The sequence below is a fragment of the Pholis gunnellus genome (genome assembly GCF_910591455.1).
Source record: "Pholis gunnellus genome assembly, chromosome: 5".
Taxonomy (NCBI): Eukaryota; Metazoa; Chordata; class Actinopteri; order Perciformes; family Pholidae; genus Pholis; species Pholis gunnellus.
In genome coordinates, this window is record NC_136531.1 from 15,911,891 (window position 1) to 15,921,692 (window position 9,802).

At 44.1% G+C, this 9,802-nt stretch overlaps 2 protein-coding genes across 3 annotated transcripts; one reads left to right on the forward strand and one right to left on the reverse strand.

Annotated features, from left to right (window-relative positions):
* Nucleotides 1-1,541: 1,541 nt before the first annotated feature.
* On the forward strand, nucleotides 1,542-2,988 carry LOC306695464 (transcription factor JunB-like). 2 transcript variants are annotated; one of them, XM_079158714.1, is made up of 2 exons: nucleotides 1,546-1,727; nucleotides 1,968-2,988. In XM_079158714.1, exon 2 carries the CDS (start codon nucleotides 2,006-2,008, stop codon nucleotides 2,912-2,914), a length of 909 nt encoding a protein of 302 aa, XP_079014840.1. In that variant the 5' UTR covers nucleotides 1,546-1,727; nucleotides 1,968-2,005; the 3' UTR covers nucleotides 2,915-2,988. The 2 variants fall into 2 exon arrangements, with proteins under 2 accessions (XP_079014839.1, XP_079014840.1); XM_079158713.1 differs by having other exon boundaries at nucleotides 1,542-2,988.
* A 1,375-nt stretch (nucleotides 2,989-4,363) lies between these two features.
* On the reverse strand, nucleotides 4,364-8,102 carry prdx2 (peroxiredoxin 2). Its single transcript, XM_079158789.1, has 6 exons — nucleotides 7,997-8,102; nucleotides 6,982-7,096; nucleotides 6,735-6,888; nucleotides 5,946-6,068; nucleotides 5,125-5,255; nucleotides 4,364-4,761 (listed from the first exon to the last, which is right to left on the reverse strand). The coding sequence occupies exons 2-6, from the start codon at nucleotides 7,082-7,084 to the stop codon at nucleotides 4,679-4,681; spliced, it is 594 nt and encodes a 197-aa protein (XP_079014915.1). The 5' UTR covers nucleotides 7,085-7,096; nucleotides 7,997-8,102; the 3' UTR covers nucleotides 4,364-4,678.
* Between the last annotated feature and the right edge of the window lie 1,700 nt (nucleotides 8,103-9,802).

Genomic DNA, 9,802 nt, shown 5'->3' on the forward strand with positions numbered 1-9,802 from the left:
TTCGTTAAATTCCACCTCAACAATCACACCGTGAGTCCAAAAATCAAGTGATTACCTCATTTACCCCCACATGTCCTCGCTGACATCTCTCTTGTCAAGTGTGCACTTTACAGCAGACTGTGAAAATAAAATAGAAAACATAGTTACGATTTGACTGTTTTACCCACAATGCAATTTTGTGATACTCCCATTATCTTCAAACTGTTCAATGTTACATGTGAAGTGAGAAAATAAGGACTTTACTATTCCATTAATTTAATTTAGAAACAACTTATTCAACTAAGAATAGCCTCATCTTGTCTAAAATTAATATATTCGAAAAAATATGCTTGAAAAGGTGCTCGATAAAAAATAAAAGATGGATAAGGTGCTGCCATGATGAGAAAAACACACAAACACACACACGTGACCTGAGGATAGGTGGCAAGTCGAACTAGACGATAAGAACGTGCGTGGGCGCATGGCCCTCTGGGAAGTGATTCAGAGGTCATTACCATATAGAGGAGACAAAGACGTCTTTCTATCAAACAGGTGTTCAGTCCAGGGGACATGTCTTTACTCTAACCTAGCCTACCTTAAAGTCATTTGTTTACGCTCCCTTGATTCCTATTCAGTTCAGTGCACTTAATATAAACAGTGAAGTAGAGACGAAAAGAAAAAATACCCACTGGCTCGAGTCAGCTCCAATTACTACTACTTTTACATGTTTAATGACAGGCAACAACTACTGTATTGCTACAATATTAATAAGAAGTACTGTTTTTTTTGGTGAGCAACGCTGAACTCGTTCTATTAGTAGCCTATTAACTATTTCCATCGCTGAGTAGTAGGCTACACTATAAGGCCTTTTTTTAAAATCTTTAAATCTTGTTTTTTTTTATTACACGAGTTCTGTCTGATAGCCAGAGCATATGTCTTCCTTTGCCAGTCAGACATTATCCTTCATGCATTTTTGAAGACATCACGCCCAACAGTTTACGCCACCTACCCGTCCTCTCCCTGCCTGCAGGGTGAAGGCAGGCAGCACTGCGCCTCCTCCGCCTCCCACATCCCGGAGCGCTGGAACTGCGCCAACATGGGATTGGCTTCCCGCTCCTGTCAGGGAGGAACTGGTGCGCCAGGATACCCAAATATGGACTGTCCGATATCAGATTGGGCCGCATATGACTCAGCACCGGACTATATATCCTTACCGCTGGGGTTTGTTGTTTAGAGTGAAAGGCAAAGCCGTTGTTGGGAGTGTTTTTTAGCTGCCCCAATAGGTCTCCAGGTGGATAAGGCTCCCTGTGTATTTGAGTGGCTTTGAGCTGTGAGACACATTCAGACGGACTTGTTCATAAACAGTAAGGAGTGTGGATGTGCCCTTGCATCTATTTTATGCGCGTTCACCTGGGTTGAGTCCATCCCCCCCCCCACACCCCACGCCGGACAGACCTCGTCTGTTTACGGTCCTTGATCCTGGCAACGACGTCAGCAAGTGTGTCTGACTTCCCGGAGGCGGGGACCACAGAGGAAACAACCAATCAGCAGGCTGGTTGGAGCGCATGAGGAGCCGGATGATATAAGAACAGCGGAGCTCGACGGCCGCTTGTCATTACAGAGGAAACAGACGAAAGGCTCAGTTTCAGAGCAGAAAAGACTCTCCTACACACGCGTGGAATCAAAACATCTGAATTAGTCACTGGACCCCGCTTTGAATTCAACTAAAGGCACAAATCGACGACTTGGTACAGTACAGTTCCACTATTTTGGAAGTTTTGCTTTGTTTTTGATAGCTTTGGTCTTCAGTATAATAATACAGCGGGACTTTGTGCTGGAGATTGAATCAATTGGGACACTAAAGCCTCGGTGTCCACGCAGCATCTTTGCAGCGCACTCTTGTATTTGACTTGTATTTTGAAATATGTCCACAATAATGGAACAGCCTTTTTATGACGACTCGTTTCTCTCTGCTTATGGCCATCCAGGCGCAGCCCTGCCAGACTACAAGCTGCTAAAGCAGAATATGAACTTGAACTTCCCTGATTCATATCGGCACTCAAACTTCAAGCCACAGCACCTGCGCGCCGATAGCGATTTCTATTCGGCCGGTACAGCGGACGTGGGCTCACTGAAGCTCGCCTCTCCGGAACTGGAGCGACTGATCATCCAGAACAGCAACGGGATCATCACTACAACGCCGACGCCTGCCCAGTACCTCTACAACCGCGGGATCACAGAGGAGCAGGAAGGCTTCGCTGAAGGTTTCGTTAAAGCGCTGGACGACCTGCACAAGATGAACCAGATGGCTCCTCCGAACGTGTCCATCGGCGGCATTGCCTGTGGCGTCGCCGGCGGGGTTGTCTGCTCGGGTCCAGCCACCGTGTTCGGCTCATCCATGCAGCAAGAAGCGCTCGAGTACACCACCCTGAACAGCTGCAACACGAACCCCGGTCTGTCATCCGCGGCCAGCTATCCATCCACCACCATCAGCTACCTGCCGCATCACCAGTACCACCAGCACCCCCAGGCCATGGCGCACGGATCTCACCACTTCCAGCACTCCCTGGCCGGCGCGGGCATCCACTCGCAGCGGTACGGCGGGTTGAAAGAGGAGCCTCAGACGGTTCCAGACATGCTAAGCAGCGACGGGTCTCCGCCGATGTCCCCCATCGATTTGGAGAACCAGGACCGCATGAAAACGGAGCGCAAGCGGCTGAGGAACCGGCTCGCAGCCTCAAAGTGTCGGAGGCGCAAACTGGAACGCATCTCTCGCCTGGAGGACAAGGTGAAAGTGCTGAAAACGGACAACGCCGGACTGTCAGACACGGCGTCCGTGCTGCGGGAGCAGGTGGCCCAACTCAAACAGAAAGTCATGACGCACGTGAGCAGTGGCTGCCAGCTCATGTTGGCGCCCAAAGTGAAGTCTTATTGAGGAAACCATGCACTTTAAAAAAAAAACACTGGACACGAACTGCACTGACAACACAATGAACATTGACTTTATACATTGTCTGTACGAGAGAACTGGACCAATGTGGTTTCTATACGGCTGAAAGAGGCGCAGCAGAAACCACACAAGACTAAAACACTTAGGGCATTTTTGAATACGTTTTTAAAAGTGTCGTCTTGGCTTTGCCTGTTTACATTTTACTTTAATTGCGATCTGTGATACATTATGTAAGTTATTCGTGTTCGTCAGGTTGAGCCTGATGAGCCTGTGTTTTTTACTTGTACAGTATATATTTAAGTAAATGAAATTATGAAACTAAGACATGTGTTGTTTCTCATTGAGGTTATTTAAAACCGTCACCTCTTGGGGTGGTTACGGTAATTCTCGTTAGCGTGACCACAATGTTGTCAATGATCTCTTCTTGTCAGCAGTTAAGTTTTGCTTGACGTTGGAGACGTCCCAGCGTAGGATTGTTTCACAATTGACGTACATACGTCAGTCCATATATGGTCAATTTTGCTGTCGAACGTCACACAATGAAAAGGTTTCCGGGAACTCCCTCCTACATTACCCGTCAGAAACGCTGCGCTCGCCCCTTCGCACCACAATGTGTGTGCGTGTGTGTGAGCGCGTGCGTAAATCAAGAGGCTTGTCAATGAGTGGTTTATTTGAGTTAAGGGAGTTTCCCCAATTCTGCTTTCAATTTCCCAAAACAAGTCGTGAGAACACCAGCTCAGGAAAAAAAGGTTGATAAAAAGTTCCAGACAAACAAGCAGAATAGACTTTGATGATTAAGAGATAGTTTGAAATGACAAGAATTGGCGTTAACAAAAGCAGTTAGAAATGCATGTTGGCAGAGTAGAGGTCACCAATTACATGTAGCGTTCATGCAGGAATTACCCAATAAAAAAACAAGGTGTAAACTCCAACCCGCAATCAGGATAATTTCATCTTCAGAGTGATGATGCAATCTAATGTTTTTAAGACACGCGAGGTGGACTGGGTGTCGTCCAATGTTACTTCCTCAGAATGACAGAAAACAAAGCATCGTCATTATTCTCCTCTAACAGTGAGAAGTATCTGGAGCTGACAGTCATGCAGGTCTGCGTTTACGCACATCCAACAATCCAATCTTTCCCAATGAGCTACAGTGCCATTTGGCAATGTCAGGATGTTGACCTGAGTCAAACTCAGCAACTCCAACATTAACCAACACTTCACCGCCTAGTGACGTACTCAGATCTTCAGCCAGGCACAGGGCCCAGGGTTGATACACAAACTTAATCCCAAAAATGTCTGTTAGCATAATTCTTCCAAGTTGTTAAATCACCAAACTAGTAGAACAGATCCAGGAAGAACTATGGCACCATCTAGAGGGCACACGTGGGACGACATTCACAATGTAATGTACATTGACAAAACTGAAGCAAGTCACAATTTAGCCACTGTTTTTAATAAAGATGGTAGCAAATCAATTACAGCAAGGAAAAATATCAATACTTTTTTCTTCTTCTGAAAACTGAACAAAACAATAGTTTCAGTGCTTGAGACTATGAGGTCGCCCCCACCAATTGTACACTGGACGTACAAAGATAAAGATTCGCAACAAAAAAATATATCTAACAAGTTTAGACATTTTGTCGGGTTTAATACATTAGATTGGACGCCATTAGATACTGCTTCACAGGAACACCTCATCTGAAGGCAAGTGCTACGGTCAGGAAGTCAGCTAGAAGACCTTCACATTTACTGCTTGGAGAAGAAGTCTTTGCTCTTTTGGACGTCGGGGATGATGGTGTCGCTGCCAGGTTTCCAGCCAGCAGGGCACACTGTGTGGGGAGGGAGTAGGAACAAAGTTCAGCACAATGTGTAAGGGACAGGGAACTCTACATACCCTGAGGACAAAGTACATGTGTGAATACCCCCGAGGGTAAACCAGTACTAAGGCCATGTTCAAACAACCTCATTTAAACACATTTTTATAACTATTTTACATGCCAGCTGCAACATGTGCTGTACAAAGTATCTAAAATGACAAAAGACATAATAATCTATGTGGCCAATTAAAGTGTGAATAAAAGAGGGAACAAAACAACTCAGCATTGTGTATTTGTACATATAGTAAGAGAGCAAGGCTGTTATTAACTGAAGCCAAAACAACAAACTGCCGCATCGACAGGGATTTCACTCACCTTCTCCATATTTGTCAGTGTGCTTGAAGGCCTGAACCAGGCGCAGAGTCTCATCCACAGAGCGACCCACAGGCAAGTCATTGATCGTGATCTGCCTCAAGATGCCCTTGTTGTCAATCACAAACAGACCCCTGACAGGCACAAATGAAGGTTTAAGTATTTGCACAACAAGACATGATGATTGGTGACTTGTGTCCCAAGATGCACAAGCACTGACTGAGATATAGATATATATATATATATATATATATATATATATATATATATATATATATATAAAATACAATCTAGGCTCTCTTCAAAGCCATGTCATGTTACATTGCAGAACACAGGGGTTGCTGGTCTATCGCTGCCTCCATTGCTTAGGTTCTTTGAGTGACTTTGGCTGATCTGAACCAACTCTTTCAACCACCGGAGTTGCATAATAACACAAACAAACAATCGAGGCAGCGGTGGACCAGCAACTCCCATGTTCTGCGAGGTAACATTACTGTTTTTGTCCTGTGGCTTTGAAAAACAGCACAGATGAATATAATGGCTTCAGTTCCCCGTCAGAAAGGGCCGTCTGACGGCAAGGTAAAGCGGTGAAAATATTCTCAACGTAGTGTACACTTAAACTGTTCATGGTATTTTTGGGTGGCTAAAATATGTTTCTGCAGCTGCCTCCATGCACAGCAGTATATTGCTTTGCTCCCATGTCCGTACTCCTGTTTATTACTAACTGGGGGCGTGTCGACCGCCATCTACTGTCTACTGATATCAAGCTGCCAATGCACTACTACTGGCCTTTCACTTAAAATCAAAAGGCAGTTTTTCCTGACCTGTACGCGACGCCGTCGTCCTCCTTCAGCACACCATAGTCTCTGGAGATCGTCTTGGTGAGGTCTGCCACAAGGGGGATCTTCATGTTACCCAGACCTCCCTGCTTCCTTGGCGTGTTGATCCTTTGGAGAATAAATACAATATAAATGGCAAATCAAAAAACCCATTTATAGGCCATCAACCTGACAAGACAGTATTACTCTCACTTCTGATGTACTGTACTTAAAGCACGTCAAAATCCAACTTGCATCAACAACCGTTGCAGAGACCGTTACCTCAGAACTTATCAAGGCGGTGCAGAGCAGCACAGCGACAGGAGATAAACTGTGCTGCTTCACATCTGCCAAAAACAGTTTCTCTAAGCAGAGTCCTGATCTCAGTCATTTAATAATCTCTAAATATTTATGGAGCCGTGATCCAATATTTATATTTTCCTACATAGTTCCGAGTGCACACTAACCTTAAAGTAGGCCACGCTCAGAAATAGTTAAAACAAACCACAGCTTTGCCTCAAAGGAATGCTTGTGTTTCTTTGTGTCTAATAGCTTTTGTCTTTGTGTTAATGTTTAGTATGATATTGGTGGAAAGACCTGCGTTGCTGTTGATCTGTTGCGACAAGAATAAAATACATTTTCACAGTTCATCTGCAAAAATAATAACAAACAAAGGCAAAGAAAACTTTTGTTAAAGCCGCTCTGCTTACTCTATTTGCTGACACATGCTGGCTGCATGGATGATGTCGTTTACACTGCGTATAATGAGGATTACGCTAAAACTCTTTTTCTCACCAGGCCAAGTGACTGAAGTGAGAGTCTACGGAGCAGCCGATCACCTCACAGCCGATACTGCGGAATTCCTCCACCCTGTCGCTGAAAGCCACGATCTCGGTGGGACACACAAATGTGAAGTCCAGCGGGTAGAAGAAGAAGACCACATACTTCCCTGAAGAGCACAGGAGGAGAAGAGGAGAAATAACCCATATTAGATATGAAACAAAATGTAAAAATAAAAAAAGTGTAAATAACACCAAGTTACCTTTGTAGTCCGACAGCTGGATGTCCTTGAACTGTCCGTCCACTACAGCTGTGGCTTTGAAGCTTGGGGCAGGGTGGCCAATCTTAGCATTTCCAGAGGACATGGTGACGAATGACTGGAGGGAGATACAAGTACATATAGTTAATGATGACATAATTGTTAAATCTCATAGGCATGCCCTGCTGGGTGGAGCCTCGAAATCATAAGTTAATCGAACTTCAGCCTGAGGCTTAAAGACAGTCAGGTTTCACAGCTCAAAGGCTTGTTCAGTTAGAGAAACCGTGTGAAGTCACATGCAAGTCATGTTCCGAGGGGAACAATAGCCGATTAAGAAGCTTACGTAACCATGCTACGTAAAAACAAAAATCAATTGAGGATAAACGTTTATATCTTGTAGACATGATTTATAAAAAAGGTGTAGGTATGATTGTTTTATAAATCAAGCTTTAACCTTTGCAATTATATAAAAAATGCAGGATGTAATTAGTTTACCCACTAAACACAGTATTGATCCAAACAGGCCTTCAAAGCAGCCACGAGGTAGTTATTCTTTTAAATAGCTACAGTTAGACGTTACAATGCACAATGTGTGTATATATAAAGACAACCCTCGTTATGAGTCCAAACCAGACAAAAGCTAGCAATCCTTTGTCATCGCACAGACACGACAGTAGTGAACATTGGTCAAAGTTCAGCGCTGTGAGTCAAAGCGTTACAATCTAAAGTCGTGTTTTCAAAGCAAGAAAATAAACGTTGAATAAAGCGAGGAGGGGCATCGAGCAGTCTCTCTCCTGCAGCACCGGGACAAAGAAAGAGAAACAGGCCCAAATACTTAAAGGAGGAGGAGAGCGGCTGACCCGCACCGCCTGGCTAGCTCAACATTAGCTTGATGCAGTGAACCGGAGGTTTTCTTTTTGTCGCCTCTCTGTTCCGGGCCGAGCAGTTGTGCTGCTCCGGGGACGAGCCGAGCAGACACAACGTGAACACCTGACAGCTAAGAGACGAACAAACTCACCTGTCTTTACTTGACGCCGAGGAGAAGTTTGCAGAGCTGTGGTCTGCTGCTGGAAGGGGAGAGAGAGCTCTCAGGGAAGGGACGGTTTAGTGCAAGAAGGGGGCGGGGCCAGTTTTGAGTTCCCGGAAGTGAATGTAGTTTATTTCAAAGTCAAGGTAGCGCGTGTGCTCCGTGTTACTTTGAGGGCAGCTGAACCAAATTACTTGATTAGAAAGACATTAATATATATATTAATGTAGTATATATAACGTCCAATGGGGGAAACTGTATTTACTTATATGCTCTAAGAATTTTGAAGTAGGCATGCGTTACTTGAATACTTCCATGTGGTTCTACTTCCTACTTAGCTCCTCAACATTTTAGAGGGAAATACATTTTTAACACAACAGAAAATATTCTCTGTAGATTTCTCGTACCATTTTTCTCACCCCAAGATCCATTTGAAAGATGCTCTAGAGCTTTTGCCCATGTCACATGCATGTGACATGGGACATTTCTCGTACCATTTTTCTCACCCCAAGATCCATTTGAAAGATGCTCTAGAGCTTTTGCCCATGTCACATGCATGTGACATGGGCAAAACATTATTTACATGTTTTCACCTCCCGCAGAAATGTAACCGTCAACAAAAATCCCCACAAAATGAAGGAATTAGCTTGTCATTTTAGCCAGCTAGATTTGTGTTGACTCTTCAGGCATCGCTGGCTGCACTGCATGACAGACGAACCCCCCACCACACACATCCACCAGAGCCCAAGAAGTTCCTGGCTGAGGTCCACCAGTTCAACATGAGTGGTAGCTCACAGCAGTGCGTGCCCTTCCCCACCACCAGCAAGAAGATCCATGAGTGGGTTCCATCCAAAGCCGGAGCTCAGTGAACCCTAACTGCATATTTGTAAATGATGTCCTGAATAAAATCTCTATACAGACATTTATGATGGGAGTGGCAGTTCTTACAATAAACCTTTTAGACAACGAGTGTTCCCCACAGGAGGATTTTCTTTATCCGTAAATTACTTTAATGTGAGAAAAACAACTTGGCACACAAACTGTCCTTTCGGAAACATCTGCCTTTGTCCAGTTGTTTTACCTTTTTTACCCTCAGACACGCTGCTACGCCTGTGTTCAGAAATATAAGATAGCATTTGCAAGTTGTTATTTCAACGTTTGGCACTTCACTTAAGCAGCTAGCTGGCTATAGAGCTGCAGTTGACAATCATTTCTAACATTGATTAATCCAATGTTTTATTAATGGAGAAAAATCACTATTATTATATCCATCATAATCTATCAGATGTGAACAATCTTTAGATCCCTGGTTTTGTCCGACAAGCGGTCCAACACTTGGAGAAATTACATTTTCAATCATATCTGATAAACAAAAGCATAAAATCCTCACATTTGGACCTCTTAGCTCTTTGCTTAGTTTGTCTAGTCGGCTGTTAAAGACGCAGCAGTACTCTTCTTGATATTGTCTTCTTGTCAGTATTATACTTCAGTACATTGGTCTCACTTAAACCAACAATATGCTGACAATAAACCAAACAACAAAATGTAAAAAAAGATCTGTTTAATAGCTGTTGGCCTCCAGTCAGAGGCTCAGTGGTCAATACACAACCTCTTCCTCTTTACTTTTTTTAATGTCATTTCTGGCTTTTAAGAGAGCGTAGCACTCTGAGGGAGAATCAGCCACAGTGCGTGCACTCCTCCTTGGACTCAAAGACCTCTTCAGACATTGAAGGCATTAAGGCATCACCTTATAACCTGTGTTGGGAATTTTTCCCTATTCTGAAGGGGGAGCTGAGC